Raw genomic sequence first — 19125 nt, 5'->3', positions numbered from 1 at the left:
GCTAATAATTTAGGTCTTCTTCTTATGCAAAAGATCACATCTGCCTTGCAAATGCTTGCGTATGGGGCATCTGTAGACACGGTTGATGAGATAGCGAGGATTGGGGAATCCATTATTCTTGTGTCCCATAATAGGCTCCACATCACAATCGAATATCCATACACCACGTAGTACCTTCGTCGACCCTCACCAGCAGACCTCAGAAAGCTTATTCAGAAAGCTAAGGGTCGAGGTTTTCCTGGCATGATTGGAAGTATTGACTGCATGCATTGGCAATGGAAAAATTGCCCCAAGTTAGGGTCAACAATTTTAGAACGGTTGCATCATTTGATACATGGGTTTGACATGCATTCTTAGGTGTTCCATGAACTCAAAATGAATGAAATGTTCTTGGTCAATTACCTATTTTCAACGACGTGTTAAGGGGAGAGTTGCCTCAAATTACATATGAAATCTACGGTACTGTGTACTCGGGGGTGTACTATCTAGCCGATGGAATTTATCCTTGGTGGTCCACTTTTATCAAGACATAGGCAAATCCAGATAATGAAGGAAAAAACTTTGCAGCAAAGTAAGAGGGGTGCAAGAAGGATGTGGAGAGGTGTTTTGGTATACTTCAAGCTCGTTCGGCAATCATTAGAGGGTCTACTCAACTATGGAATGATGGGGCACTTCGAAGCATCATGATGACGTGCATCATCCTCCATAACATGATTGTGGAAAATAAGTATAATTATGACGAAGAAAATTTGGACAAAGACACGGTGAATAATTCAAAAGCTAGAATTTATCAAGCCCATGACAACACTGAAGAACTTGCCCAACACGATCTTATAGAACGAGATCGATGTTACCACAACATGATCATTTAGTGTTACCACACCATACATTCGAATTACATCAACAAATAGTGTCAACATGACTTGATTGAGCACATGTGGGCTTTGAAACTTGCTCAAAACATGTTACAACTCGTACATAAAAATATTGTATTTTATTCTTGAGTAATTTGATTACCAAAATGCCCCTAGTTAGGTGTTTTGATTAAATTATCGAGCCTCGTTGTCAAATTTTAAGTTCTTATACCTTTTTAGTTCTTTAATTAGTTTCATATACACGAAGGTGTGGGTGAAGATGAAATTGAATTCGAAGTTACGAGAGTTGAGTTTTAATTCGCATTTTAAAAGGGCAAAATGTAAAAAAAAAAAATATAAGCAGGAAATGAACACTACATTGTAGTGTCTGAATCAAAAAGTTAAAAAAAATAATTAAAAAATAAAAAATAAAAAAAACAGAACCAATAAATGGACATTACATTACAATGTATGAATCTAAATGCAAAAATAACATAAAAACAAAACCAAAAAACATACATTGCAGTGTATGATGACATACCCTGACCCGAAATGTCCACTAGAACTCCAAATCGAGCTGTGCTGGCCAACACCTGGAAGGTGATGAAGCCATAGAATGTGATAATGTGTAAAATGTGAATAAATTTAAACCTAAAAGTGCCTATATACCTAAGTGCGCAGTGAGCGAGTATGAACCCATTTCACACATGATACAAAGCATAAGAAAAGTACAGTGAGATAAGATAATAATTATACCCTTATAAGGGGTCACCTGAACTAGGAGTGCCATAAGTCATCGTCGATACGAAACTTTGCTACTAGAACCCGGAGGGGTGCAAAATAGAAAGTGTGAGTGAGCAAAACAAAGATTTTCAAAATCATTTCAATTATCAAAGGTAGTAACCCCTCGCTGTAAAACATGTATAGTTTCCAGAAAATCATACCACGTAGAAGTATGAAATCAAATATATACTAAGAGTAAATCCAGAAGTATACCATTACTCAGCATCTCATTAGCAATATAAATAATCATGTGCTTAATAACCCCTACTAGCATGCAAGTTGGAATCATCTATGGTGGCCTGTACGACTGCACCTATATCTCATCAACTAATGCTAGCACATAAGTCAGAGTCACCTATAGTGACCTGTACGACTTATCCATATCTCATCAATCAATGCTAGCACACAAGTCGGAGTCACCTATAGTGACTTGTACGACTTATTCATATCTCATCACATATCCCTGTAATATGTCAACCAGATCCACCTCTTATGGCCTGTACTGCTGAACTCATAGCTCATCACATATCATTGCACACGAGTCGAAACCACTTATAGTGGTCTGTGCGACAAGACTGGATGTAAATAAGTACGCTCAAGTGCTACGATCACATGAAGACTGTGCGAATAAACGCGGGTCACCTATGAGTCGGAACCACCTATGGTGGTTTGTACGACAGGACTGTGCACCTACCTTAGATCCAAGGTGAGCGTAAGGTGCAGGAGGTGAACATCACGTGAATGATTGTGCCCTGGCCACGGGCGGGAGCACTAACACCGGGGTGTAGGTTTATGAGCTCTAACTACATCTATTGTAACATATACGACTCGTGGGCAACCTATATGACGGTGTCGAAGTTGCATATCATTGCAACTTGTACGAAAAAGTCGTAGTTGCCTAAAACATACATGTAGTCATGACATAACTCCATCATTTCAACTAATATCATAAACTCACATGAACTTACATGGGTGTCCTGCGTTCACCTTTGCACTTCAAAGCGTTCACAATAATTATGTGCAGGTAATATACATATAGATAAACCATGACGCAATCTAATACTCAACCATGTTATAGCATTTTCAATTATATACATACATATATTATGGCATAAAAATGCATAAGCTGTAACGCCCTACTCCAGAACTATTTATTTTCGAGAACAATTATCGGTGATAAGCCCAACTAGACACTAGTTTAATTAACTATCAGTACTTACGTTTCCTTACTTCAAATTCTTGATTCTTCACACATTGATTTATGACCAACATTTAACCACCAAATCATAAGGTTAAATCTCACATTTTCCACCAATGTCCCTCACATTATTCAATTTCCTAAACCAGGCTATTGTCTCAATTATTTAATCTCACTTCTTGTATGGCTGCATCTAACGTCTCGTTAGACTACCTACGTATCCTAAACAAGGATCAAGCCATTCGTAGTTCACAATAGTACTTCAAAGCATTCACAGTAATTATACGCAATAATCAATTTATAACCGTTAGTGGAAATGTCAATCATATATATATATATATATGATAGAAAGGAAAAGACCCACTTACCTGAGGTCTGCGCTATGACTCCTCAGCACGAATATCGATACATCACGAACCATCGTCGCCTAGAACAATTATCAAATCACATCTCAGAGTTCTTACCGATAGAATACGTTATTTATTTAAAACACATCCCTACGTAATTCAATCCGGAAGATCTGCATCACGGATTTCCGATCCTTTACCTCCAAAGATTCACATTATGTTCTTAGAACCACGTCCTAATGTTTCATTATGATCCAACGGTCGGATCTCCGTCAATTGCCAAAACCAAGTGGCGGTCAACATTTACTTTATGAACTTATAAATCCAATTCGGGAAGATTCATACGTCGGATTCCCAATCCGTAAGTTTCTATGGTCCTCAAATATTACGTACTAATATGTATCAAAATTTGGTGACGATCGAACGGAAGAATCATCGATTCATATAAAGGTCAAGTGATGTATCGTAATGAAACTAAGTTCAAACAATTAAACCACATCATATGGATATCAATTATGACATTAGAACATCTAATTGAATTTAAAAGGACATCGTTGGCCCACTGGCCAGGCCATCGCTGCACTTGCGTCCGCGGGTGGTGGCTAGCCGCCACTGTTTGCTGGAAAATTCCACTATTTCTAAAAATTCTCAAAAATTACAGAAATGAAGATCTCAATGAGTATGACAACTTTCATACATGTGACCAGGCCAATTTGGCCGGGAAAAGCCCTAATTTAGCTAAAATATGTCGGAACCCTAATTGTAGATGTGCTTCGATTCTTCCTCCTTGATGATCCGCCGTCCCTACAGCTGATTGGACTTTGTTCCATACCTCAAGGGAAGTCAAATGGTGGTAGAGATGGGTGTGATTAGTTTCAGATTTAGGTAAATTGAACCTAAATCCGCCGCACCCCACCATGCGGTTTCTCCCAATTTTAAAGTCAAAACCCTTGATTTTTTAGGTGTAATAGGAAGATGGAAGGTCATGGAGGGTTTTACAAGGTTTGGTTTGATGCGATTCGCCGGAAAAATGGGCTAAAACCCGTCAGAAATGGCAAGAACACCGACCGGGTCCGGTTACCCGTTCGCGGGTTGCAATTCCCCGTTTCTCCCTTCTCTCTTTTCTCCTTCTTTCTTCTCTTCTTCATTGGGCCATTCAATCCTCTCTCCCTTCCCTATTCGCTGCACCTTCTCCCTTTCTCTTTGATTTTTCCTTCCTCTTCCTCCCCGTAGACCCCCTTTCCTTTTCTTTTTCTCTTTCTTTTCCAACCACCCTTAATAATAAATATAATAATACTAATAATATGAAATGAATGAAATAATAATTAACAATCCTTACCAACATACTTTTAGAGTACAGTAAGGTAATAGTTCATACGCATCATGAACTAGCGATCAACGAAAATCAATACCCTCGCCATTAGGGTATTCTCGTAAATTCACATTTTAAAATTAATAAAAACGTACAATTAGGGACGGGTTGTCACATCTGAATCAAAATGTAAAGAGAAAAAAAAAACTAAGAAATGGACACTACATTGCAGTGTTTGAATCCAAATGTAAAAATAGAACCAAGAAACGGACACTACATCGCAGTGTCTGAATCCAAATGTAAAAATCAAGAGTCGCACGATGAGTGACGAAAAAAAGGGAATTAGGAAACGAACACTACAACGCAACGTCTGAATCAAAATGTAAAAATAGAATCAGGAAACAGACACAGTAATGCAGTGTCTAAATTCATATTGACTTATTCCAAAATATGGAAATATGAGAAAGAGTATGTCAGACTTGTCAATTGAAGTGGATGACAGCTAAGAGTGTGTCAGACTTGTCAGTTGAAATAAGTGACAGTTGTAATAGGATATTTTGTAATTTTTGTTTTATTTTAAATGCATTTAAGTATCATAATGCATGATTGACCTATTTATAATTAACATAAATATTATTGATATATTGTAATTTTTTATTGATTTGATACAAAAACACCCTTATTTTAATATAGAATATTGCTTGTATTAAAAAAATTAAAAAAAACAACAACTCTGCCATTTTTTTTAGGTTTTTTTAGGGTGAACTACCGATTTAGTTCCCGAATCATCGTCTAAGTGAATTTAAGTCCCTAACTATATTTTTGGAAAAATCATTAATTGAATTATAAAAATCTGTCAATTGCATCCCTAATATTATATTAAAAACTATTATATTCAAATTTTCGTCAATTTAAGTCACGCATGTATTACACATTGGAGAGTAGATCGATAATTTTCATAAAGAAATAGTATATGTAGTTAACTTTGGAGGGTAAATTAGACATTAGATTCTCAACCTATATGAAATGTTAAGGGCTTATATGCAAGAAAATGATGGTATTACACTTTAAAGTGTGTCAATTAACTTAAGTCGACGAAAATTTGGATAAAATAACTTTGAATATGATAATACGGATGAAATTAGCAATTTTTAATGAATTTAGAGACTTATTTTGCTGAAAAATAAATTTAGGGACCTAATTTCCCCATGTGTTAATTCATAGACTAAATCGGCACTTCACCTTTTGTTTTATATAATTATTTTATAGTTTCTTAATAGAGGTGTGCTATCCACACACCCTTTATTACTTCTCACACATCCTAAGTTTACGACCGTCGAATCGAATGAATTGAAGAATATCAAATGACAGAAATTAATAAAAGGTGTATAAGAAGTAAAAAAAAAAGTGTAGATATCACAACCCCCTTCTTTTTTTTTTCTTTTTTTTTTCTTTTTTTTTTAGTACATCAATATTTTTACCTAGGGGAAGGAGAGTTAGGCTAAACCACACAATGGACAACCTAATTTGATATCGAATTCATCATCCACAAGATTCGAACCTAAGACCTCTCACTTCTAAGCAAAGAGGAGTACCACCATACCGTAGTCCTAAGTGGCATCACACCCCTTCTTAATAAACACACAGTAACCCATAAACTTTTCAACCTAGTATCATTTGACTTTGTTCTCCTTCCCGGATTAGGATTCTCTCCCCTCCTCTTACCATCTCCTTCCATCCTCTCCTCTCACATTCTCTTATTTTGTTTTTCTCTTGTTATAAAAAATTAATATAAGATGTTGACGTAGCCTAACCGTGACCATTCAAATAGGCGGGGGATTCAAATAGGCGGGGGAGAGAAAAAAAGATGGGAGAGAATCCTACTCCCTCCTTCCCACCCCTCTCCCACCAACGGCCGGATTTTTCATCCGCCTATGAGAAAGGTCGCATGCGTTAAGAGTGGTGATCACAAATGAACTCATTTTCCACAAGTGCAAACATAGAAGGTCACATGAAAGTTCCAATTTTACCAAACTACAAATAAAAACCAATAGCTACCATCATCATGAACAAAACGCAGCAATCGCTGCCAACTGGAAATGGAGGAAATCTTTGAAGATCAAGGATGCTTCGCGATGAGAAATTATATACAACAGGAATCATGTTGTTCAGTCTCCAGTTTTTCGTAAACATCAAACATACATCATTGATACAAATGCACCTCCAAATGTGAGTATAACTATAGAACTGGCAAGAGCATAATATTTCTTCATAAGGCCTGCCGCTATGAACAACCTAATCTCAAACATTCCTGCAAACAGAGAAGACTAAGACGTATAATAGAAGTCGTACAATTACCAGGAACGCCTTTGTTTGATGCAATCACTTTATTCTGTTCAAAGGGATCTTCTCGTTCTGCTGGGCAATCCTTTGTTGAGGAGAAATGATTTGGGGCATTGTCATACCCCCAGACACAATGATCTCTGGATGATTGGCAGAAGGAAAAGTGTAAGAGCAATCTAATGATGGTTCAAAACTTAAATGTTTGGTACCAAAAGTTTTGGCATTGATGCATTCCGTTAATCCACTACACATTAGGAAGGCAAATTTTAAGTCAAAAGCGAACATGCAACTGCACACTTACATCTGTTATTTATAGGTTGACTACCTACTTAAGTACTACTGCAACAACAATCTGATGAGGATCCAAAAGTTCAATGTTTGGTAGTTTTAACGCTGATCCATTCAGTTACACCAGTACACACTACTGACACTAGGAAGGGAAACTTTCAGTCAACAGCAGACATACAACTTCCCACATGCATCTGTTAATTATAGGCCGACTACCTACTTAAGTACTGCTGAACACAAACTACTTATGAATTGGTAGACGGTCTATCCAAAAATTAAAATGGGGATAATGCATGTTTGATATCCATTGGCATGTAGATTAGATTTTCTATAAGGGGATAAATTGGGAACGTAATGCAACTTTTTTTGAACATCATCAAAATTTCCAATAAATTATAATGAAACACGATTAAAGTTTCATTTTCTAGAGGGTGTGTTAGAAGATCTTGGACCTCTCCACCCACCGCCAATTGGTTTTGGGTTAGACGCTCGCATTCTAACTAACATGATTAATCAAATAGGTCAGGCTAGGGGTAACTAATGTATGGTGTGAGCACTAAATGACACGACAAGGGACCCAAGAACAAGAATTGCCATCCCTGCCTCTATGTAAGGCCCTTCTTTGGCCTGACGTAGGGAACAAAAGAAAAAAACATACCTATGCCTTCTCGGATAGACAAATTCGGTCTTATGATCTCTGTGGAGTTAACAAGAAATATATCGCCTATGTATAGATGATTTGTTGGGACAAACACACTACACAACTCTTCATCTTCATTATCTTTCTGCAATAAAAACCAACAGGTGAACAAAAGATTAGTGTTAGTTTGACGAATCAAACTCAAAGATACTGCACTAAGTGGCTGGTGTCAGAAAGGCCACCTAAAGCTGACTTTTTATGTTGGGAACAAGGCAAGAGGATTCTTCTAGGATGATGTTGGGCACCATTTTCTTTGATGTCAATTTGATATAAAAATAAGGAGAAGAGTAAATTGGAGCAATGGTCCCTGAACTGTGACTGAATTGTAGCTTTTGTCCCTGAATTAATAATCCATTACAATTGGCATCGAGGCTTAGTGCTCCACAATATTTCAAATTCAGATGCCAATTGTAATTCAAGGATCAAAACTACAATTCGGTCATAATTCATGGACTACTGCTCCAATTTTCTCTGAGAAAGAAAACAGAAGAGATGTGAAAAAGAAAAACTAGATCCATATATCATTATCGTCAATCTGTATGTAAATTGTCTGAAATTCTATAACTATAGACTATAGAGGCAATCCCATAATAATTAAATAATCAAATAATAATAGTCATTAGTACTGAACTAAAAGAGTCAAACCCTAAGAATTAAAACCCCATGTTCATAGAAATAAAACAAACAAATGATCCGCAATTTGCAATCACAAATTCCTAATATCTGAAAACTAAATCAAACAAATCGAACTTCTATGCATGTGTCTACACAAAATATGAGTTTTCTTTCTGCATCACCATTATCTAGGGACGAAATCCAGCAATCTTTCAAGGATCCAAGGAAAATCAAAGAAACAGGAACCAAGGCATACAGGACAATGGATACTAAAGGTTGTAAACAATGAATTTCAATTGCCGCTGAATCACAAATGCCATGTCCAACCCATGCTCTCTCACTGATCAATTAATTGGTTGGTATCAAAGAGAGATACAATTTATTCTGGTCTTCGTCACAATTGAATTAAACAATTATAAATGTTCAAGCTTTGTGTCTTATTCTTATATGCCAAAAACCTAATCCAACAACACACTTAAGTAATGGATGTGGCCTTTTCTACCACAGTTCATGGGGGAAAGGGAAAACACAACACTTCGCTTAGATGGACTCAAGAATGAGTAATAAAGAAATCTGCAAGAAAATTATTTTCCTGGAATAAGCTATGCATACACAATATCAACTACACGGGCATCAAGCATCACAACTAACGTAAAATAAATACATAAAAGCATAAGAAAGAGAACCTGAAGGGTGACTGTTGATGTAATAAATCCAAAAGCATATTCACCAACACGTGGGTGACGGATAATTGCCACCTCTTTAAAAGCTGTAGTATTTTGGTCTGCAAGAAAAATGGAGCTCTAAGCCTGAAATACCAATTTGAAGTATAATTACACAATTACATTGTTTGAATAGTATAATTTTTTTTCATCCCTCGACAGCCGTCAAGAGCTAGCACTGATTTTAAAGAAATTTACAATGTATCTAAACGAATACATGTGTATTTTACTTTATTTTATCTTTTAAGGACGACTAAAAGAGTATCTAATATCCATAAGATGGCAAAAAAAAAATTGGCAAAATATGGACAATCCGAAAATGTTAGTTTACAATGATATTTAATATATCCTTTTGTTTTCTTTTTTGCTTAAACTTTTCTGCTAGTTCTTTCCGTAGCTAAGTTGAATATGTTAACATATAAGAGAACAAGAGATCAACCTAGCACAACCCCCAATCGCCAAGCTCAGTTCATATGAATACCAAATAAATGCTACCAAAGTAGATGCTCATCGGTGAGAGAATTACCAGAATTTGGCAGACCAAAAATCATTCAAAGGAAGACAATGTCATTGATATAGTCAGGAAATTTCATACTTAATATGAAAGAAAAATCAGAAAACCCAGACAGTTAAGAGTCCTTGAAGCCTTGGAGAAGAAATAAGTAATAATATGTAACCCAAATTTTTGTGTGTTTGATTAATGGAAGTCAATAACAGCTTGTTACAAATCTAAATAAAGGAAAACATTTCAGCGGAGGATGCAAATATTCCGGATTTCCAATATCTCGTAAACACTGGTACATGATTTCTAAGGCCTTGCTTTATATAGTTTAGACACTCCTCAATTCACTTCAGAATCTTCTGCAGGAATACGTTATCACCACCAGGAGACATTGCATTTTCTATTGAAGTTGAAGGGTGCAATAAAACCGGTCTATTTCTGGATTCATATTAATAGTTAGAACATTTAATGTTTTTTATTTAAAATTGAACATGAAAATTTTGTATTCGTTCGTCTCCTTCGTGAAAGATGGAAAAATTCCCATATTACGACAAGCTGGGATTGATTCTTTTTAAATTTTAATATATAATCCTCTTTTCAATTGGTAAGCTGGTACTGGGATTTCAGTGTAATTACAGCCCTGCTAAATAGAACTTCATACAACAATATATAAGCTAGGATGTTGTTTGTACAAGTTCTTGTTCATATATCCCTTCACACAACAGTATATAATATATGCAGTCCCCCAGCTTTTACAGATAATAACTGTTACCTGGAGAAACTGCAGCACTAATTTGTTTGGAGGCGGAGTAAATATGCTTAACAAAAGGCATTCTCTTTATGATCCATTCTCCGACTGAGAAAACAGTGGCACCCATCCATGATGAAACAAAGACGCCAACAAAGAATACAAACAATAAGGATGTGACAAATCCAAGTCCTGCAAAAAAAACAAGCGCTTTGAGAGACGCATTAAAGCCGAATATGAACTGAAGTCAAAATATAGAGACTACACATTTAGTGAATATATATAATAAAAAAATTAAAAAAACTTTGAGATTCAAGCATATTTCAATAAAAGATGCAGCAGACTTCTGCATTGAAAAAACCAACCGTTTTCAAAAGTTCAGTTGTAAGATTATAATGTGACACATAAAAAGAACCCCCATAACAAGTCATATATCCCAGTCAACCCCCATAACAAGTCATATATCCCAGTCATTGTCAAGTGACAAGCCCAAGAAACCCCTATCCTTCCCCGCTAGATGAAAAGTCAGTGCGAACTACCAAGGTGAGTTAGAACAAGTAATCCGAATTTAGAAATCAGAAAGAGATCTTAGAAAACAAGAGGTACCAGGTCCGATTATCAGAAAATATAGGAATTCAGAACAAGAAGTCAGAGAACAAATAGATAGACCGAAGAAAAATCTAGTACAGAAGGGGAGATCAGGGTTTAGAATATAGAGATAATTTCATTCATGAATCAAGTGTGGCTATATTAAATTACAAAGAACATGCTCTTATTTTTAATACCTAATCTTTCAAAGAATAGGAAAGTAATCCTTACTAGAAACAGGGAAAAATAATAAAAGGAAACGAATAAACTATGAAATCTGTATTAAAACTAATTTGGCTTTACAAATTAAAACCTTCAGTTTTATACAACCGCAATTGTTCCTACAACACTGAAGCTCCACAATTAACTGAATGCTGTTTGCCATGCATGAGATTTGAACAATGGGCTTGATCAAATATTAAAAGTTCCTATGGCAATAGACAAGCAAATATTGAGTCTAAGTAATCACCTTTACACTTTCTAAAACCTGCTGTATTATCTTCTGCCAACTTTGCCACCTTAAAAAGGAACATCCAAGTTCTCAGTTAAAGCAAATGCACCAATTCTGCATTGCTTTCAGAGTTTTTTATTTTATTTTATTTTTTTCTTATGGAGGAGTCAAGTTAAAATTCAATAAATTAGTATTTCTACCTTTTTATGTCGTGAATGCAATTTAGCCTGAAAATCATTGTGTTTGAGTCTCTCTATGTTACAATATTAATTAAGGTGATGCTAGGGAGACCACATTTCGTAAACCACATTTAAACCGCATCTCCCTAATAGAGGCAGGGTCCACAATACACATAGGTCCCAACCATAATCCTCACGTTTTCCTCATTTTATAAAAGGAGGCTTTCAACAAAGGAAACTAGTAATTCATTAAGAACATACCGAAGATGTTGATGCCAAGCTGAGCATAGAGTGGACTAAAGAAACCATCAACAAACTGAATAAACCACCATGTAACAAAGAATGTAACAGCAACAGGAAAAAGCACCACACTGCAAGCAATTCAAGACACCACTAGGCTTAAGAAATCATGAGAAAATGATTGAGAATTGCACCTAAGAGCAGGTAAAATTCTTACCATCCAGTCATAAACTTCTTTGAGACCCAACTTTGGAGAACAAAGCAGCAAGCCTGAAAATCATTGGACACAAACATTACATGTTGAACAAGATATCACTTTGATTCTTACATTTAAATTACAAAAATCGCAAATTGCGAAACTATTGTCTAGGTGGACAATGGACGGGACGAAGCTGCGGCCCGCTGTTGAAAATCCCAAATTGCAACTAGAATAGGTTCCTTAAGCCGGGAGCATTTGGTTTGTTTATGAACTAAACATCCTAATTATAACAACATTAACGGTCCAAATGGAGGGAAGGATTTGAAATGAGGGAATTAAATTTGAACCTTGGTGTGTACAGCTTAATTGGACTTTAAGCAGGCATTTGATTCTGGACAGGGACTGGATTGGGCTATTTAACACCCATTTCAGCCTACCAACATGGGAACATGGGGTTAATTAACAACCAGATAAGCCGGGATTACAATGAGGGGCCTAAACAGAAGCAACCTAACCCAAGCCAAGCCAATCCTATGTATCAAACATGCCCTAAAAGTAGTATTTCAACTAGTTTCTTATACTTGTAAGAAAATAAGAGGTTTCAGTGTAAATTGGTTAATTGTACTATTGAAATTGATATTTTTTTGTAGACAAGGAATGCTCATGTGAAGATATCACCCTTCACTTAAATAATCAAATCTATATTAAAACTATCCAAAAATCAACGGCTGCCATCCCATTTCAGTTCGACTATTTTCGCCATATTTCGATACATGGAATCCTTATTGCTTAATTAATTTAACTACAAATCGAACATGGTAAAACAATCTGGAAATTAGAGTAACTTGGAATACAATGTCAAGCATTAGATCCGTAGATTTGGAAGAGAAAAGAATGGAGGGCGGAGATTGAATCAGACCTTACGAGTAGAGGAATTGGGGGAGGGAGGGGGAGACTTGGCTGGATCTTCGGGATCCGGACCACCATTCTCCGCTTGACTCAGAGGAATCGACGTCGATTCTTGATCTTCGGCCATTTTGCCGCTGAGAATTCGGGAGAGAGGGAAGTGAAAGTGAGCGGGTGTGGGAGGCGCAGGAGGTCAAGGGCGACGATGATTCCGAGGGAGATGATGATGTGTAGCGTCGGTTGGAAGGTGTAATCGTGCAGACTTGGATGTTAAGCATAATTTACAATCGCAAATGAAAGCACTGCCATCAGCGCTATGCGACGTGTGGCATTTGACCCGTTTTCTTGTTTTTCATTTCTATTAATTTTTGGCCCAAATTTTACAAGTGCTAAGGGTCGAGTTCTTGTGCAAGCAACATGTATGTAGGCCAAAGGCAAGCTAATTTTTGTCACAAAAAGCAATAAAATATGAAAATGAATAAAATATAAACATGCATGATTGGAGATGAAAAAATTCATCCCTAAATCGCTCCCTAAATCGCCTTTAAAATATTAATTTTTACAAGGCTAATTCCATGACTGAATACGACGTAACTAAGAGTATCTTCAATCCTAACTTCAAACTCTAAGATGTGATTTTAAAATGACATAACTTCATACCATTCAAACTCTAAAAGTTTCACAGTCCAATCTTACTCTATAATTGAAACTTCAAAACAGATTATTCTGTTAATATTTTATACTTTTCCAAAACAAAAATTATATACTTGTTATGATATACATTCTAATACATGTGTAACTGTGTAAATCATATGTAGAGACAAATTAGGAACCTTGGGGATCTAGAAGAGCTTTTCTATTAAACTTTGTATTACTTGCAAAGCAAGTTTCTCTCCTCCTTATAACTATAAAGAAAGGCACAAGGCCTAGGGAATAATACACAAAATTCCTCAAGCCCTTTTCTCCATCCTCTTCTCTATGTCGTGCACCCCTCCCTTTCCCTCAATTAAATATAGGCTACAACGCGTTATCAGCACGCTCTTGATGCTGCTAAAGAGAATTTATCCATCTTCAATCAAAAGAGTATTACGTTTCAATTCTTCTTAGTTGATTAAATTTTGATTTTATTGAATTCATATACTATTATTGATTCAATTTACTTTTCTTGTGTTGAACGTGATACAAGCCTTGAAGATGAAAAGCCGAAATCCTGAGGAGGAACCCTTACAAATCAGTTCATAAATATCATCCTGCAATCCATGTTCTTACAAAACAACGATGTTTATCTTGATATTTTTTTTCAGCCTTCTTTGCACGAACTTTCACCATAATGCATAACCCAACTTTACATTTCATGAATTTTAGATTTTACATAAATTGTTTATGTATTATTCATAATTTTTCAATTATGTGAATTGAATTGAAAAAAAAAAAAAAGGTTCTAAACCTAGGCAAGTTGCGGCTTTAAGCTGCCAGCCACTAACAACTTGAGCCACTAGAGCCGCGAGCTGCGAATCAAGCCGGAGCACAGTAGCTCCCTTGGAACCCAGAAACCCACGACGCCGTTTTGGCGTTGTCACCCCCAACCCTCGCATGCAGCGAGGACCACCACCATAATCGTCATCCCCGATGACCTGAAGTCATCCCTAACGAATCCTTGGCTGAGATTCCCTTGAACATCACCGGATTTAGAAATCCTGATTTCAAATCCATGGGTTTTTGGATCGTGGACGTCAAGATACCCCTCTCGGCCACACAAATGAGGTTCTCCGTTGAATCGAGGTCCATGACTTGGAACATAGTCACCTACAACGACGACACCAGTCTTTTCTCTGGTGAACTCACCCAACACTAGGGATGAGCAACGGTTATGGCGGGTGGGTAACCGCGGTTATTTACCCATAACCATTTATGTCCATACCAGCATAACCGTTTACCCGTTGGGTAATTGTATAAACAGTTATATCCATACTCATACCTATATATAAATGGTGAACCATACCCATAACCGTGTACCCATTTAACCATAATCGTTTACCCATTTAACCATAACCATTTACCCATTTTTGAACTCGTTTATCCTTTATTTACTCATTTACCCCCTTTTCACCTGTCTACATGTTTTTTTAACAACTTGAAAATTACAAAAGAAATATTTGTCATAATTTTCGTTTTCTGACAATTAAACACCGTTATAGGTACATTTTAGCATACATTTCCCTATTTTAATCATTTAAGTCCTCATACAATTCTAATAATTGAAATAATAGTTTACGAGCGATATTTTTTTGCTACATCCATGCAAGTCTTTAATTATAATCCATATGACTACAAAGTAAAGCTTCTAAAAACAAAAAGTAGTCATTATCTTGAATACTAGATGATTCAAAGCTCCAAAATATTCCAAAACTAAACACTTTTGAACACTAATGCTTTAGCACGTTCAATCACAAAGTCTCATCGACTCATTGTCACCAAAAGAGGCCTACAAAAGAAATTTATAAATTGAATTAGTATCCCATTTAGGAACACCGACACCAATTAGCATGAATCCAACAGAGCTAAGTGATCACAAAAGGTTTACATTGTACGCTCAGTTATCAGGGAAAAAAAAAAAGGCAAACAAAAGCAATCCTTAGTCCTTCTCCTCTCTAATGTCGCATCGCAGTGGTACACAATATCTTATATTTTCTTTCTAAGTGTACAATATATATATATATACATATATATATATATGTATATATATATATATATTAAATGGGTAAATAGATACCAGTTATAACTGCGGGTAATACCCATAACTGCCCATTTAAATTTCATGGATAAACGGTTATACCCATAACCGTTTGTTCATCTAAATAGTTACCCATAACTGTAACCGTGAACTTTAAATGGACGGGTAACCGCGGTTACCCAAACCCATGGGTATTTTTTCCATCCCTACTCAGCACGCGCTTGGGTGTTCTGGTCCAACCCGACACCCTATTGGGCATGGCTTCACCTCGGGCCTCAGCAAATTGAAAGAAAAAAAAATCTCTTTGGACCCACCTGCAATTGCTTTTGTTGTCTTTCATTTCGCCCTGTGATACCAACCTGCAAAGGCTTTGGGTCTATGCACCGCAAAGCATATGATCGCCCTCCACGTGGGTTTCAGTATCCTGGCCACTTCGTTGGGCCTGCCTCCTGCGGCCCAGCTTGACCTGTACCTAATCCCAGCCTAATCTTTAGGCCTCAGCTTCACAGTTTTTTGTTTTTCCAGCCCACATGGGCTTTTGGTTCAATTTTTGGGACAACTAAACTTCCAAGGCCTGATGTTTAGGCACAAGTATGTGTTATTACTTTAACCCATCATTTCTTATTGGTCCGAAGCTTAATAACAAAATATTATGAATTCATGGAATTATTGTTGTAGGCCTTGAATACCTACATGCATTTATTTGTTGCATATTTTTCAGTATATATTGCGTTTTTTGCAGGTATGATGAACCTACAGTTCATAATTCCGAATTCGAAGTTTTCGGAAAAGTGCCATAGAACCTGAAGTTTCTTAACACGCACTACTCATGTAGAGAAATTAAGTTATCCATGATTAATTCGTTTAAACCAAACCATGTCTTAAGAACTCGAATGTTCTAGCTTGGATGCTTATGGAGATACCAAAGCACCAATCACAATCTTGTCCCCTCCATTCAGCAAAATTTTGAATCGTAATAAGTTTGATTTCCCTGATTTGGACGTTTCGAACAGAAACTACTTTATGTGAATACAAAATGTGACACTTCGCTTGACTAGAAGAGTTGTGAAATCATTGTAGCCAACTTTGGTGTAGAAAAGTTGAATAAGCATCCGTCATTATCTTCATTTGAAGACTTATGCCTGAAGTATTACAAATAGAAGTACCTTACTGACGAGGATTCCATGGCTCTTTGACTCACTTATACGGACCATTCCAATCATAAAAGATGATCTCATGCCCGAAGCAAGACATGATTGAAACCTTTATCTCCATGAATAGGTACAATTATGAAGTTTATGGAATCTGATTGAACTTCAACTAGAGAATTTTTTTTTTCTTGTCCTTACATGCCTCTAAATTGCTCATAAAGTAGTAGTGTAGAAAGGGAAAGTTTCCAAATTCTCGGTTCTGATTGCTACCATAACTGTGAGAGAAAAGTATCCCAGTGATTCGACTGGGAGGTAATAAACAATGTAAACCCAGTTTCGGCTGGAATCTACCAAATGACGGTACCTTGCTTCGACAAGGGATGTTCCTGACATTAATGCTTTGCCTCCGCAGAGGTGCACTGAAAGGTATGCTTTGCTTCAGCAAAAGTGTACCCAACAAACCCTCCCCACCTTCAGCTGAAACCTCCCAAAACCAAGTCTAAGTCCGGTCTGACTGAGAAGCCTGACTAGTATGATAGTCCGAAAGTCATGAGCTATTGGTATTCTGGTTTTTTTTGCCACCCTTAGTGCCACGTGTCATAGGCCTAGAAAGTTATGGTCCAACATCTACTATCCAATGTGATTCTCATGTTTATATGTTACCTTGAATGTGATTTTGAGCATACTTTCATAATTATGTCTTCTAGCCAAATATTCTTTATCAATATCATAGAGTATTCTCTCTCATTGTTTTGAAGGTTAAAGATCCCTCGTTGTACATTCAAATGCATCCATGACTAGGTAGCTTAACCCCAAAGATGTCGTTGACACCCTCACACATTGGAGTGCCTTTAACACAATCAAAGATTAAGAACCTAACCTCAAGTCAACTATGATATTTCAGGTCAAATGACTACTTTGTATTATCTTAACTAGTGAGTTCTCATATCACATGAGTATGAGAAGTCTTAGTTGATCGCGTTCAGTATACCCATTCTCTATTAGGCTTCTATATAATTGTCTTATTGTCATGCACACCAATGACTCAAGATCAGTCATTCACGGGAGAGAAGATATAGTATGTACTCATAATCCAGATTGTCAATGCCTAATTAGCAATCCGATATCAGGAGCATTTAGGATATGTGCATGAAAGAGAAAGGTACCGCGAATCTAACTTATTTAGTTACATTTTCTTAATAACATATATTCATTAGACTTATTGTTTAGGTGTATAAGATTTAACGAGACAACTTTAAACAACAATATTTGCCCTTAGATTAAACCGAAATAGTTAATATGTGAAATGTTTGTAAAGTATTATTTCATGATTAGCTTTAAAGCATATTTCCAACATTATTCTCACCAAGGACATGTATCCCAAGACACCAACTGAGAAAGATGAGATGGCGCACATTATGTACATGTCAGCCATAAAAAGTCTCATGTATGTTATGCTATGTACAAGGTCGAACATATGCTTTGTCGTTGGAATTGTAAGCAGGTTCCAATCGAACCCAGGGTGTTAGCATAGGAAAGCCGTAAAGGCAATCCTTAAGTACTTGAGAAAAACTAAGTATATGATGCCAATGTATGGAGGAAATGTTGAAGGAAATTGCTAGACAAATGTTACATTGATTTAGACCACTTAGGATCTTCAAGGTGTAAGTCCACATCGGGATGTGTCTTCACTTTGAATGGAGGAGTTGTCAAGCTGAAGGAGTCATAAGTAGAAATGCATCGTACTTTCGACCATAAAAGCAAAATACTATGATGCTCTAGATACTAGTAGTGGGGCTATTTGGATCAAGAAGTTTGCCACCGAACTTGGAGTAGTTCCCACCATTGAGTCACCAATACCTTTATATTTAGACAACATGGGTCGATAGCTCAACCCAAGGAACCAAGGTTTCATATATCATCCATACACATCAAAAGCTTTATCACAAGATTAGAGAATTTGTGAAAAAGAAGAAGATTTGAGTCCAAAGAGTAGACACTGTAGAATGTGTAGGGGACCCATTTACTAAGAAGATGACACAAAAGTAGCTTGGTTGCCACCTAGAGAGTATGAGTGTGTGTAGTTGTGATCATTGGCTATAGTGCAAGTGGGAATTGTTGGAGTGATGCCCTAAAAGCCAATTTTGTAATATTCGATATTATGTAACAACTCCATATTAATTCATTAATAAAAAGAGCAATTTTTATGCATTTATGAGTTTTGCCTTATATTATATAGATAATATACTATGCATTTAGTAGTAC

The 19125-nt window shown here is 36.5% G+C and overlaps 1 protein-coding gene across 1 annotated transcript; it reads right to left on the bottom strand.

Moving 5' to 3' along the window:
- Window positions 1-6605: 6605 nt before the first annotated feature.
- On the bottom strand, window positions 6606-13287 carry LOC126605120 (protein LIKE COV 2-like). The gene is made up of 7 exons (XM_050272484.1): window positions 12989-13287; window positions 12088-12140; window positions 11892-12001; window positions 10437-10604; window positions 9127-9224; window positions 7784-7910; window positions 6606-6977 (listed from the first exon to the last, which is right to left on the bottom strand). The coding sequence occupies exons 1-7, from the start codon at window positions 13103-13105 to the stop codon at window positions 6877-6879; spliced, it is 774 nt and encodes a 257-aa protein (XP_050128441.1). The 5' UTR covers window positions 13106-13287; the 3' UTR covers window positions 6606-6876.
- Window positions 13288-19125: the final 5838 nt, after the last annotated feature.

The sequence above is a fragment of the Malus sylvestris genome, chromosome 15, assembly GCF_916048215.2.
Source record: "Malus sylvestris chromosome 15, drMalSylv7.2, whole genome shotgun sequence".
NCBI classification, from domain to species: Eukaryota; Viridiplantae; Streptophyta; class Magnoliopsida; order Rosales; family Rosaceae; genus Malus; species Malus sylvestris.
The sequence above is the reverse complement of the archived record's forward strand: the minus strand, read 5'-3'. Positions and strand labels throughout refer to the sequence as shown.